The 15,408-nt window shown below is 35.9% G+C and overlaps 2 protein-coding genes across 2 annotated transcripts in view; one reads left to right on the forward strand and one right to left on the reverse strand.

Moving 5' to 3' along the window:
- Nucleotides 1-2,132: 2,132 nt before the first annotated feature.
- Nucleotides 2,133-4,776, forward strand: LOC133332238 (collagen alpha-1(IX) chain-like; the record flags this gene model as incomplete). The annotated part of the gene is made up of 7 exons (XM_061540620.1): nt 2,133-2,587; nt 2,654-2,845; nt 2,920-3,282; nt 3,349-3,559; nt 3,682-3,816; nt 3,872-4,300; nt 4,362-4,776. Coding segments are annotated over 7 exons (2,195 nt in total), but the record flags the coding sequence as incomplete, so codon positions are not given.
- Nucleotides 4,777-12,599: 7,823 nt separating this feature from the next.
- The window catches only part of LOC133332239 (heparan-sulfate 6-O-sulfotransferase 1), a gene marked incomplete at its 5' end in the record, with an annotated part of 31,920 nt that continues 29,111 nt past the window's right edge, over nt 12,600-15,408 (reverse strand). Inside the window, 3 exons of the mRNA XM_061540621.1 lie at nt 12,600-12,737; nt 14,146-14,330; nt 14,402-14,950. Of these exons, the coding sequence (XP_061396605.1) occupies nt 12,602-12,737; nt 14,146-14,330; nt 14,402-14,950 (870 nt within the window). The remainder of the gene's footprint in view (nt 12,738-14,145; nt 14,331-14,401; nt 14,951-15,408) is intronic.

Genomic DNA, 15,408 nt, shown 5'->3' on the forward strand with positions numbered 1-15,408 from the left:
ACGCTGTGTCAAATTTCGTGCAAATCGAAAGATATATAGGGACTTTGGTGCTCCTTTTACCTTAAATCGGACGAAACTATATACGGGAGCTATATCTAAATTTGAACCGATTGTCACGAAACTTTGCACACATCATTCTAGACTTAATTCAGTACGCTATGTCAAATTTCGTGCAAATCGAAAGATATATAGGGACTTTGGTACACTATTTATCTAAAATCGGGCGAAGCTATATATGGGAGCTATATCTAAATTTGAACCGATTGTCACGAAAATTTGCACACATCATTCTAGACTTAATTCAGTACGCTATGTCAAATTTCGTGCAAATCGAAAGATATATAGGGACTTTGGTACACAATTTACCTAAAATCGGGCGAAGCTATATATGGGAGCTATATCTAAATTTGAACCGATTTTCACGAAACTTTGCACACATCATTCTAGACTTAATTCAGTACGCTATGTCAAATTTCGTGCAACTCGAAAGATATATAGGGACTTTGGTACACAATTTATCTAAAATCGGGAGAAGCTATATATGTGAGCTATATCTAAATCTGAACCGATATTCACGAAACTTTGCACACATCATTCTAGACTTAATTCAGTACGCTATGTCAAATTTCGTGCAAATCGAAAGATATATAGGGACTTTGGTACACAATTTACCTAAAATCGGGCGAAGCTATATATGAGAGCTATATCTAAATTTGAACCGATTATCACGAAACTTTGCACACATCATTCTAGACCTTATTCATTACGCTGTGTCAAATTTCGTGCAAATCTAAAGATATTTAGGGACTTTGGTACACCATTTACCTTAAATCGGATGAAAATATATATGGGAGCTATATCTAAATCTGAACCGATTTTCATGAAACTTAGCACACATTATTATAGACGTAGTTTAGTACGATGTGCCAAATTTCGTGCAAATCGAATGATTTTATGAGACTTTTGTGCACCAATTACCTTAAATCGGATAAAAATTTAAATGGGAGCTATATCTAAATCTGAACTGATTATCACGAAACTTTGCACACATCATTCTAGACCTTATTCATTACGCTGTGTCAAATTTCGTGTAAATCAAAAGATATATAGGGACTTTGGTACACCATTTTCATTAAATCGGACTAAAATATATATGGGAGCCATATCTAAATCTGAACCGATTTTTCCCAATTTCAATAGGGTTCGTCCTTGGGCCAAATCAATAAGCTGTGCCAAATTTCATCCAATTCGGATCATAAATGCTAAGTGTACTTTGTTTACAATTCAACATGGACAGACAGACGGACGGACATGCATATGTCGACTCAGAAAGTGATTCTAAGCATATTCTCAAAAGGAACCATGAGTATATCTCGTTTTTTTTTTTTTTTTTTTGCCTGTTACAAACATATGCACAAAGACATAATACCCTGCACCAATGTGTGGTGAAAGGTATAAAAATCTACTCCGTATGAAAGTCCTTAAAATGCAATTTAAAAAATCCATGCCTTATGAGAATCCACGTTTTCTGAGCTACTTGAAAAAAAAATTCTTTAATTTTTTTTTTAAATCCACGCCTTCTGGGCTAATTGAAAAAAAATTCTTTATATTTTTTTAAATCCATGCCTTCTGGGCTACTTCAAAAAAATTCTTTAATTTTTTTTTAAATCCACGCCTTCTGGGCTACTTGAAAAAATATCCATTAAAAAATCCACGCCTTCTGGGCTACTTGAAAAAATATCCATTAAAAAATCCACGCCTTCTGGGCTACTTGAAAAAATATCCATTAAAAAATCCACGCCTTCTGGGCTACTTGAAAAAATATCCATTAAAAAATCCACGCCTTCTGGGCTACTTGAAAAAATATCCATTAAAAAATCCACGCCTTCTGAGCTACTTGAAAAAATATCCATTAAAAAATCCACGCCTTCTGAGCTACTTGAAAAAATATCCATTAAAAAATCCACGCCCTCTGTGCTACTTGAAAAAATATCCATTTAAAATTCCACGCCTTCTGGGCTACTCAAAAAAATATCCATTAAAAAATCCACGCCTTCTGGGCTACAGACATTTTTATAATTCCACTTATTTTATTCCATAATAAAATTAAAATATTTTTTCACTTCCTCCAGTTCCCAATCCCCAAGATTATTACGACGAAGATGACGACGCCGACTTTGTACCCGTTGAACCGTGTAATGTTGTGCGACCCGGTGATCCCGATCTGACCACATATGACATCTTACATTCGTATCGTTTCGATGAGTACCAGTATGAGGCGCAGGGCGTCACACAAATCGGCGGTTCGACAGGTTATCAGCAGGCCTATCATATCAGTGAATATTCGAATATGACAATTGAATCATCGCGTGCTTTTCCCAAGGGTATACCCAATGAATTTTCATTTGAGTGTACGTTCCGTGTGCCCCAGCAACAGCCGCGCTACGAATGGTATCTGTTCGAGTTGAGCGACTATGAGTACGAATCGCAGATGAGTGTGACAATAAATCCGGTCAATAATGCCATTGAATTTGCATTGCCGAAATTTGATGGCACCCTGCAGACGGTGACATTTGAGGAAATTGAGGTTAGAAAGCAGAGAGATTAGGAAAAAAATATTTAGAAATTAAAAAAAAAATGATTTTCTCTTCAGATCTTTGATCGTTCATGGCACAAGGTGATGTTGGGTGTCAGCCAGGATGGTGTACGTTTGTGGGTGGATTGTAAACCCGTGCCGGATAATCGTGGCAGCTTCAAGGCCCCCTTGGATGTTCGTGGTCCCATTGATGCCACAGATGGGGTATTTACGGTGGCCCGAACATGTGCCAGTCGGGAAACGGTGCCGGTAAGTGGAAAATATAAAAGAAAATATACGATTGCGGAAATTTTCATTTTATTATCCACTCTCTCTCAATACAGATCGATTTACAATGGATGATATTCAGCTGTGACAAAGACAAACCGGCCACAACCAGCTGTGACGATTTGCCTCAGTACATTCAAACGAACAGAACTCGGCCCCAATTTGAATGGCCAACCACGGCCAGGACTACCACAACAACAACCACACATTATCGACCGGATAATTATGAAAGCTCAAGTACTCCCGAACCATTTAATTTCAAATTTTTGGATACGACCACAGAAAAAACTTGGCATATTGGTAGTACTCCAACATATCCATTTAGTGGCAAGGAGGCTTTGACATGTCCCGAACAGTGTCCACGGGGACCACCGGGTCTGCCGGGACCACCTGGTCTAAGGGGTTTACCAGGTGCTCCGGTAAGCTAGAAGGATTTTCTTTCCTTTTCGATTATAAAATTAAACAAATTCGTAAATTCTCCATAGGGTCCAGCAGGTATACCCGGAAATCCTGCCCCTTCAATTGGTAATTATGGTCAATTGGGTAGTGCCAAGGGTGAAAAGGGTGAAGCGGGCTTAAATGGCTTGCCAGGATTGCCGGGTAAGGATGGCAGAAATGGTGCACCCGGTCTACCAGGTATGAAGGGTATTGCAGGTCTGCCCGGACCTCAGGGACCACCAGGATTTGGTATACAAGGTAAGAAAAAAAGTTTTATGTTTAAAAAATCCAATTTAGAAGAGGGGAGAATATTTTCCCATAATGAATCTGCAGTGACCCTTGTCCACTTATCGCCAAAAATAATGTTTCATATTCCATAGGACCTCCCGGTGAAGTTGGAGAAAAAGGCGATAAGGGAGAAAGAGGTTTTCCTGGCCTCGTTGGTCTACCCGGACCCCCAGGGCCACCAGGAGTGGCACTTCCTCCCAATGGCCAGTTTGGTTTGGGAGTTCAAGGTAGATCCAGACAATTTTTAAATAACAACAAAAGCTAATTAATCCAAATTTACAGGTCCCCCTGGCGAACCTGGCACCCCAGGCGAAAAAGGTGACCGTGGTTTACCCGGCTTAGATGGTGCCGATGGCCGTCCAGGACCACCAGGTCCACCTGGACCTCCAGGACCAGCAGCAATACACACCGAAGCCAATTGGGAAACAAAAATCGGTCCTCCCGGTATTATGGGACCGCCAGGTATGCCTGGCAATCCCGGACAACCGGGTCAACCAGGTCCCCCAGGCTTGCCAGGCGCCCCTGGTCTTCCTGGAATAGCCGCCGAAAGCGGCAATTATAATTTTGATGAAGGTCGCATACGTGACATATGTATGGCGGTGGTACGTGATTATATCAGTGAAATATCGCATACGCTAATGGGACCACCAGGTCCACCTGGACGCAGGGGTATCAGTCGTCCAGGGCCACCTGGACCTCAGGGTATTCAAGGTGAGACATAAAAAACAAACAATTTTAATTAATATTAAAAGTATATTTTCCTTTTCTTCAGGTGAACCTGGTCCCCGAGGTCCGCAGGGAGAACGTGGCTACCCGGGTATAAATGGCCACCCTGGCACCCCCGGTGAAATGGGTCCCCCTGGACGAGATGGCGAAAAAGGTGATCGTGGTTATCCCGGAGAAAGTCATGAAGGTCCCATGGGACCACCTGGACCTCCGGGTCCTGCAGGTGTGGGCATGGATGGTGCCCCCGGCAGGCCTGGTGAACGTGGTGACACCGGTAAACCAGGTGAACCTGGTGTACGTGGACCGCCGGGACAACCTGGCAGCTGTCCCGATTGTAGTTCCTACATGGCTGCCTATACTTATCCTCTGCAATTGGCTCAACAGCAATGGAGCAATAAAGGCCCGCAAAATAATAAGGGGCCACAAAATTATTACAACAAAGGACCAAATTATTAGAAATAAGGAGAACTTGGAGGATGAAAATGTGTTCAAGAAGTTCAAGCCCTTAGAGTAGCTGTTAGAATTTTAAGAAATATTCAATTAATAAAACATAAATATTATTAAAATAAATGTTTTTTCTCGTGTCATAAAACAGGAATATGAATAAGTAAGTCCTTGAATGGTAGCTTAAACCAGTGAGGGGAGCAGTATAGTCGGACGGGGCCGACCATATGATACCCTACACAATTTCCACAACTTGATCATCACCGGAAATTATAGGCGTTGTCCTTGAGCATACCTGGATCATCCGCCCTCTAGTGTGGTAATTGGTTAATAAATAATATATGAATACGTAAGCACCTGTAAATATTTAAGTGTAACTCCCACATCAACCACTCCTCTTGGATATACAATCAAATTCTCGGGTCTATGTCCTTCAGGGGCAAATATATAGGCAGGGTCCATTTGACCCGCTAAATATTAACCGATCCTTATCAAAACAGGCATGCTTATTCTCTGGCCCGATCGCCTTCTCCATGTAAAATTTCCCGATGTTCGCGATGTAATTGCGGCCTCTGGAGCACCAGAAAAGCCGACAAACATTTAGTATTTGGTGCATTTCATCCCCTAAATATTAACCGATCTTTACCAAAGACAATAGGGATCTTCATTGGCCAGAACCCATCCTACATGCAAAATTTCGTGAAGATTGGTCCATAACTGTGGCCTGTATCGTGTTTACAAACTATAATGGACAGACGGACAGACAGACACGCATGTGTAGATAGACTCAGCCAGTTGAGATATGACGATCGGTATACTTAAAGGTGGATCTAGGACCAATATTTCACGACGATACAAACTTTTGGGGCTGCACAAAGCTATAATACCCTGACAACATAGTTGTGAAGGGTATAAAAATATGGGGTCCTTAAAAATATTTTAAACTAGGACCAATATTTCGCGGCGTTACAAACTTTTGGGGCAGTACAAAGCTATAATACCCTGCCAACATAGTTGTGTACGTTATAAACATCCACGTCCTTTGGGAGTGGTTGGGAGTCCTTAAAAATATTCTTTGAAAAATCCACGCCCTTTGGGAGAGGTTGGGAGTCCTTAAAAAATATTCTTTGAAAAATCCACGCCCTTTGGGAGAGGTTGGGAGTCCTTAAAAAATATTCTTTGAAAAATCCACGCCCTTTGGGAGTGGTTGGGAGTCCTTAAAAAATATTCTTTGAAAAATCCACGCCCTTTGGGAGAGGTTGGGAGTCCTTAAAAAATATTCTTTGAAAAATCCACGCCCTTTGGGAGTGGTTGGGAGTCCTTAAAAAATATTCTTTGAAAAATCCACGCCCTTTGGGAGTGGTTGGGAGTCCTTAAAAAATATTCTTTGAAAAATCCACGCCTTTTGGGAGTGGTTGGGATTCCTTAAACATATGCTTTAAAAAATCTGTTGGGAGTCCTTAAAAAAATATTCTTTATAAAATCTTTTGGGAGTCCTTAACAAAATATTCTTTAAAAAATCCACGCCTTTTGGGAGTGGTTGGGAGTCCTTAAACATATTCTTTAAAAAATCTGTTGGGAGTCGTTAAAAAAAATTCTTTATAAAATCTTTTGGGAGTCCTTAAAAAAATATTCTTTAAAAAATCCACGCCATTGGGAGTCCTTGCAAAAATATTCTTTAAAAAATCCACGCCTTACGAGAGTACATAAAAATGATTCTTAAAAAAATCCACGCCTTATGAGGGTCCTTAAAAATCCCACTTGAAATAAAACATATTATTTTTTAAATATTTTTTTTTTATTTTGTTTTTATTGTTGTAATTTTTGTTGTTATTATTATTTCATATATTAATATCAATAAGTTGTTGTTGTTGATTTGTTTTGTGTTTTATTATTTATTTCATACATTTCTTGTTTAAAACGTTATTTTGTTAACATAAATGATTTTTGTTTTTGTTAAAAAATATTTTTAAAAAATAAAAACAAAATTGCACAATTTTTGGTAATTTAGTAAAAAAATTAAAATAAAAATTGACTTAATTAATTATGAATATAGTCCTTAGTTTATTAAATTTATGATTTAACAAGACATTATCATCAGTAGTAGATTATGTTTATGAATAGAATGTACAAAAAAATGGCACATGAGCTGTTGTTGTTGTTTTTTAAGGTTATGTTAGGTTAAAACCCAAGCTAACCTAAAAATTCAAAAAAGATTACTTTTTTATTTTTAAAAAAATATAAACTATTTTAATTTTAAATTAATATTTTTTCTGAGATTAATTTTTTCAATACAGATTTTGTTGTTTTTTTTAATTTAATTTTTATTGGTTTCTTTCTGTAGTATCAAAAAATTATTATTTTTTTACAATACTTTTGTATATAAACAATGTTTGTAGTTTATTTTTTATTATTATATATTATTTTATTTAATTATTTTTTTGAAATGCATTTCATATTGGTGTTAACTTATAACTAATTGTGTGTGTGTTTGTCAGTGAGTTAATTTTTTTTATTATTTTGTCTAAAGCATTTTATTTAGCCAAGGCTTAAAGTTTAGGTTTTTACTACAAGACTGTTGGTTGTGTGTCTGTTGTGTATAAAAGTGTGAGTTTCAAATCGTTTGTCTTTTTTTCAATTGATTTTTTATTTCGAGTTTTGGATTTGTTTTATTGTCCTTAAAATTATTATTAAATAGTGTGGCTTTATTTATTTTTTGTTTAACAAAAATAACTTTTGAATACTTAAATTTTGTAAATTTAAAATAAAACATATTTTTTTTTTTTAATTTGAAAAAAAATGTCATGCCAGTTTCTTTGTCAAAAATTCAAATCAAATCATTAAAAAACTATAACCATAAATCAAAAACAATGGACTGTTTACGGAAAAAAATCTGAAAGTTTTTGTTAAAGGAATACAATCGAAATCCTTTACAACGACAGTTTAAGGGACCCCAGCGAAATTTGATCGCTATAAGAGAGAGTTGTTGTAAGCGATAGTAAAAAAAAAACATTCGAACTTCAATTTCGGGCCATTTGGACTGTTATAAATTTTATCGATTGTATTTTCCTTGGATTGTAATTGTTAGTTTGTGTGTCTGTGTGTATTACAACTAATATTATAATTATTATTATTTATTATTCTGCAGCTATATATTTACAATATACAAAAACTTTATTGTAAACTTATTTGTCGATTTTAATTAAAAAAAAAAAAAAAAATTTTAAAACTAAAATCAGTCGTTAAATTAAAAACAAAAAACAATACAAAATAAAAAAATAAATTAATTAAATACTAAATACATATTTTCCTGGTGGATCAAGTTATAATAGTCTTATAATATTAAAAAATATAAAAAAATTAAATATTTTTTTCAGAAAGTAGAAACAAAACCAGTGAGCGGAGCAGTATAGTCGGACAAGGCCGACCATATGAAACCCTACACAACTTCCACCAAACTATAATTTCTGCGGTTTCTCTGAGCCTGGGCAAAATTTCGAGATATTTGTACTCTTTTGACCGATTTTAAATCAACAGCTCCTCATTCTAACACTGGCATATTTTCCAAATCTTGTTTTCCTGTGGTGAATATATAACCTCGGAATATTGACCGATCATCATCTAAACACCGTTCTAAGTAATTGTTCTGATCCCCTTCAACGTGTAAAATATGTGATGTTCTGCATATAATAATGGCCTCTAGAGCAACTAGAAAATCTGACAAAAATAAAGATTTCGGTTTATTGCAGTCTAAGCACCATCTCAACAACACCGAAAATTATAGGCATCGCCATTGTCCACAACCGGAACTTTATGTAAAATTTCAAGCGATCAGCGCGACATTTCCGCCTCTAAACAAGTAGACATAGACACTTTTAAATATTTACGTATGGTTCCCACATCCCCGTTCATCCAAGCATATAATTGGTATCAATTTAAAGGTCAACCACGCCTCTTTGATGTACTATCAACTTCTCGGGTCTATGTCCTTCAGGAGTAAATATATTCGCCATAGAATACAAAATTTGTAATTTTTCCCACAAAAGTCAGGGCCCATTTAAACCACTAAATATTGGCCGATCTTTATGAAAACAGTTATGTTTATTCTTTGACCAGATACCCTTCTCCGTGTAAAAATTCGCGATGTTTGGACCATAAATTCGGGCTCTGGAGCGACCAGAAAATCAGACAAAAATAAAGTTTTTGGTCCATTTCATCCCCTAAATATAAAAAGGATCATTACCAAACACAATAGGGGTTTTCATTGGCCAGAACCCATCCTACATGCAAAATTGCGTGAATTGGTCCATAACTGTTGCCTGTATCGTGTTTACAAATTATAATAGACAGACGCACATGTCTAGATCGACTCAGCTAGTCAATATATGACGATCGCGGCGTTTACAAACTCTTGAGGCTGCACAAAGCTATAATACTCTGACACATACTTGGAAATACTCCTGTATGGAAATTATCATTTGACAAGCTAAAGTGCTATATTACCGCCATAAGGCTAAGGGTATAAAAATGCGGTTCTTAATATAGGTCAGTTCTATTGTTCTTCAATATAGGATGCCAACATATTGGGAATACAAAACTTTCAATTTTCTATTTTCTGTGATTTTTCAAGCCGCCATTCTGTCATTGACAAGCTCACGAAGTGATCTATTCTGAAAATGGCTTAACCGTAGACAAAAATCATGAAAATTCCACATTAAAAATCAAAATTAGTTTGTCTTCTAAATACTTTCAAAATCATCCTCGATTAGGACCTCAGCTAAGTTTTCGTTTGGGGTAGATCAGCGGCCAATCAACTTTTCGATTATTTGGAGGGGTGTTTCCTAAGACACTTTAGGTTCTCTTCATTTTATTGGCACAATCGAAAGGTCCATTCAGATTCTGTTGAGATATATGAGCGGCAACACATCATTCTGATAAATTTGCCGGCAATTTAATCCAAACCAACCCAGCAGGACCATATTTTTTTCAAATTTCTATTTTCAGAGATTTTTTTCAAGTAACTTCAACCGTTGCAAGAATTTGTAAAGTAACAAATCTCCAATAGGCAGCATCCCTCTTTATAAAGCTCTGCTGAGTTCTTCTAGTTTTCGTTGAGGTAAATGAGCGGCAATTCACTCAATTTGCGGATGTGTTTAGAGGAAACTTTTTTCAGCCCAAATCTACCATTTTGCCAATTATTAAACGGTCATAGTGACTCAGGACTCTTTTTCTTCAAATTTAAACTTTCAAAACTGTTTTTTTCAAACAATCACTCTGTCATCATCAAGAAGAGATAAATTGAAAATACCTCTACGGTTACGGACAGGTTAGAAAATTCTACTTTCAAAACCTCAATTAGGGTTTTACCTAAATACTTCTCTACTTGACCCTTTATTTAGTCTTTTTTTGAATCTCTATTGGCCTCTTTAAGTTAGATTCTGGTATACTAAAATAAATTAAATTTAAAATAGAATTCCATTTTTAATATTCGGTTTTATTTCCTTTAATTTCTACTTGTAGAGAATATCTTCAAATCATCCCTCTGTGATTAACAATCTCAAGAAATGATATATTCAAAAGACCTCCTCAGCTGTTGCCAATAAGCTGAAAAGCTGTCTGCATTAGACTCAATTAGACTGCCTTCTAAATACTTTCAAAATACCTCTTTATTAAGCTCAACTGTGTTCGAGGAGTTCGAGCTAGGCCTATCAGATCGGCCCTAAAGACACACAGTCTATTTTTATTCCAATATTACAAAAAATGGATGTAAATTTCAGAATCTACATAAACGACTCAGAACATAATTTTAACCTATTTGGGGAATCAAATTTATATTCGAAAGCATTTTTGGTCTGTTTTGTCTAGGTATGAATATGATAATTGTAGCAAATGATAAAGGAAAATAATTTTTGATAACACAACATTTTATAAGAATGCAACTGTCTTCAAGAAAAATCCGCCAATATGGAATAACGACGGAATTTTGATGATCTACAATTAAAAAGAATTTGTTTACCCAATTACGATTTTATACAGAGAAAATATTTTTGTCTAAATATTATAAGAATTTAGTTTTCCATAAACCTTGATCCGCTTTACAAGAAAATATATATTAAAATACTTTAATGGAATTCAAACTAATTACTTAAAACAATTAATGTTATACATAATAATATGACTATATGTACAATTTGTTTTACTTAATATAAACAAATTAAAACAAATCACTTATACAATATTAATTGATAAAAAAAAAGTTTTCTATAAGCTAAAGCTTAAAAGCTATATTTCGTTATATATACGTTAATATTTATATATAAATATATTGTATATACTCGTCATTGTCGTCATACTTGTCAAGTGGTATTGTTGTAAAATCCAAAATTCCTTATGGTGTCAAGAAAGAATTAGTGTGTGTAAGACTAATAAAAGGGAAAATGAGAATAAAAAAGGGACCACAGGCCTTTATAGAGTCCATTTGGTCTGTATAGAGACCATAGGCCTTTATAAAGATCAATTGGGCTGCATAGAGACCACAGGTCTTTATAAAGGCCAATTGGGCTGCATAGAGACCATTGGTCTTTATAAAGGTCAATTGGGCTGCATAGAGACCATAGGTCTTTATAAAGGCCAATTGGTCTGTATAGAGACCATAGGTCTTTATAAAGGCCAATTGGGCTGTATAGAGAGACCACAGGTCTTTATAAAGGCCAATTGGGCTGTCTAGAGACCATAGGTCTTTATAAAGGGCAATTGGCCGGTATAGAGACCACAGGTCTTTATAAAGGCCAATTGGTCTGTATAGAGACCAAGATGAAGAAATGGGCTTTACATAGACCACAAAGTTTTATAAAGGCAAATTTGGATGTACAGACCACAGGTATTTATAAAGACACATTGGTCTACATAGAGGACATAGGTACTTATAAAGACCAATTTGTCTATACAGAGGTCAAAGGTATTTATAAAAACCAGTTGGTCTGTATAGAGACCACAGTTCTTTATAAAGACTAATTGGTCTGTATTGAGACCATAAGTCTTTATAAAAACCAATTGGTAAAATAGAGACCACTGGCCTATATAAAGACAAATTGGTCGGTATGGACACCACTATTATATATAAAGAACAATTGGTCAATATAGTGACCCCTGGTCTATAGAAACCCCAATTGAACATCATAGAGACCACTGGTTTATATCAAGATAAATTAGTCTATGTAGAGACCAACGTTCCTTATAAAGACCAATTGGATGGTCGGCATAGAGACTGGTCTTAATACCATTTTTTTATATATTTTTATAGAAATGTTCCCATTAATTACATTTTCATTGTGTATGTGTGTGTGTGAGTAATTTTCAAATGTACATTTCTTGGGATGGCCTTTTTTTAATAAAAAACCAAATATATTTCCTGTTCCATAAGGTCAGATTCTGTGTTGTGGATAATAAAACTATATAACTTATAAATGCTTTACTATTTTAATGTCAATGAGTTATTTCGTTTGTGTGTGTGTGTGTCTAAGAAAAATCGCTGTGTATATGTATATTGGAATACTACTTAATTCTAGAATATAATTCCGTTTTTCTTCTTCTTTGTTTTATAATTATTTATAATAATTTTTGGTTTTGTAACAAACGTGATTTGTTAATGCTTAAAATTTTGTTTTTTAGTCAGCTAATGTAGTTCTCTGGTTACCATGGATGATGAGGAAGTGAGGGAGGGAATAGCATAATGCTGATACGTTGATAACGAAATCCTTAGAGTGTAGTAGTGTTTTTTCTTATTTTTGGAGTGGATTCAGCGAGGACTACTGTTGATCCTTAATGACTATCAAATCACCTTCAGTGCTCTGTACTTACGGTCTCATCGATATTACTATCCCAATTGAATTCGGTAACACCCTGCTTATAGTAGATATTACCCAGATTTGCAAATCGTTTTTCAAAATCGTTGTCTCGTGCTTTTAAATGTTCGAATCTGAAAACAAAGAAGTAGGGGAAAGAATTTTAATATAAGGAATTATTAAAAAAAGTAGAGGAAAAAAGGAGTTCGATTAGTGGAAGTCTTCCAAAAGATATTCCACAAATAGAAGAACTTACAGATATAAATGATTTTCATATAGGGGTTTATAAAGACCAATCAGAATTAATAGAGACCACCGGGTTTTATAAAGACCAATTGGGCTGTGTAGAGACCACAGGTCTTTAAAATGCCCAATTGGGCTGTATAGAGACCATAGGTCTTTATAAAGACCAATTGGGCTGTATAGTGACCACAGGTCTTTATAAAGCCCAATTGGGCTGTATAGAGACCACAGGTCTTTATAAAGACCAATCGGGCTGTATAGAGACCACAGGTCTTTATAAAGACCAATTGGGCTGTATAGAGACCACAGGTCTTTATAAATACCAATTGGGCTGTATAGAGACCACAGGTCTTTATAAATACCAATTGGGCTGTATAGAGACCACAGGTCTTTATAAATACCAATTGGGCTGTATAGAGACCACAGGTCTTTATAAAGACCAATTGGGCTGTATAGAGACCATAGGTCTTTATAAAGACCAATTGGGCTGTATAGAGACCTCAGGTCTTTATAAAGACCAATTGGGCTGTATAGAGACCATAGGTCTTTATAAAGACCAATTGGGCTGTATAGAGACCATAGGTCTTTATAAAGACCAATTGGGCTGTATAGAGACCATAGGTCTTTATAAAGACCAATTGGGCTGTATAGAGACCATAGGTCTTTATAAAGACCAATTTGGCTGTATAGAGACCATGGGTCTTTATAAAGACCAATTGGGCTGTATAGTGACCAGCGGTCTTTATAAAGACCAATTGGGCTGTATAGAGACCACTGGTCTTTATAAAGACCAATTGGGCTGTATAGAGACCACTGGTCTTTATAAAGACCAATTGGGCTGTATTGACACCACAGGTCTTTATAAAGACCAATTGGTCTGTATAGAGACCACTGGTCGGTATAGAGACCACAGGTCTTTATAAAGACCAAATGGTCGGTATAGAGTCCACTGGGGTTTATAAAGACCACGTGGTCTGTATAGAGACCATAGGTCTTTATAAAAACCAATTGGTCTGTATAGAGAGCACAGGTCTTTATAAATACCAATTGGTCTGTATTGAGACCATAGGTCTTTATAAAAACCAATTGGGTTGTATAGTGACCACAGGTCTTTATAAAGACCAATTGGGCTGTATAGAGACCACAGGTCTTTATATAGACCAATTGGGCTGTACAGAGTCCTTAGGTTTTTATATAGATCAATTGGCCTGTATAGACACCTTTTGGTCAATATAAAGACTATGAGAGACCATTTAGAGGTCTTCTAATTAAATTCCTTGGTTTTCCATTTGTTTTTACCTTTCGAATAATAAATTTTTGGCAAACGCATATAGCTCTATATCTAAATTATTTAATTCTTCTATTTTTCGCCTTTGATCCGGTCTCAGATTGTGTATGGCCGAAACGGATAAGGTGTTATTGTGCTGCTCAAATGGAATGGCAAAGCGTAAATTGAATGTCTCCTCGAAGATATACTGAGAGATCTGAAAAAATAAAAAAGAAAAACAACAATATTAAAAATGAATTTTTCCAAATTTCAAAATCTTCCACCTACCTTCTGATACTCTGTCAAACCAAAATAGGCCATTGAGGCCAAATTTCGCTTGGCACTGGCCAACATTACACGATCCCGTTCGTGAGCTGGCATGGCAGATTTATTATAACATCCAACTAAGGCCAAATCGGCCAACATTCGTGTTTGACGATTTGTTGCCAAATTCGATTCGCATCCGGCAAATTCATCAATGGTTACATCCAACCAATCATCACCCTTATAACAGGGTGGTAATTCTTTCTGTGTAGCTTGTCTACCCAAACACCAATGGCGGGAATTTTTCCATGTTGCACCACGCTTTACGTGACGATATTCGGACATATAACGGGCGAGAGGTTCTCGTATTAGTGATATATAGAAATATCTTCTTTTCGCCGATTCTCCCTCGTTTTTATCCAAGACCTGATCGACACAACTTGTCAGCTCGGTCCAATCGGCATGTAGGCCACATCTCCAACCGGTTGAATAGCGGGAGAAAAGCCAATTCTCATTGCGATGTGGACGGAAACAGTAGCAACGTTTGCGCTGACGTTGACATTCGCAGGGACGCTGTAAAGGGTATGAAAAAGAAAAAAAAATTGGAATTAATTCGATAAAAAATGTAATTTATTGCTTTAACCTTAAAATCGAATTTAATATTTCCTGCTCTTCCAAAAAAAATCTGTATATAAGGTGTGCTATCTATTGGCTGAAAGTTCTGATTTCTTCCACGATTTTTAATACGCTTTATTTTTTGTTTGTTCTCCTTTCAATTTTAATCAATATTCATCCATCGTCCCCGATTTTCAATTATCCTTTAAAATTGCCAGTTTAAAAAATACTTAAACAATTTTGAATATTTTTTATTTAATTATAAACGAATAAAAAAAGTTATGCGGGATAATTTATTTCTCTCACATAACAGAGCGGATGATTATATGGCTCAGATTTTACATTTTTCTGACCATGTATACAACATGTTTTGTTCTACAATTTGAATTTGTCTGGCCGGGTGGCTGGCTGGCTGG

Source organism: Musca vetustissima, unplaced genomic scaffold (genome assembly GCF_032173495.1).
Source record: "Musca vetustissima isolate MV318-11 ecotype Yass unplaced genomic scaffold, APGP_CSIRO_Mvet_v1 utg106900, whole genome shotgun sequence".
Taxonomy (NCBI): Eukaryota; Metazoa; Arthropoda; class Insecta; order Diptera; family Muscidae; genus Musca; species Musca vetustissima.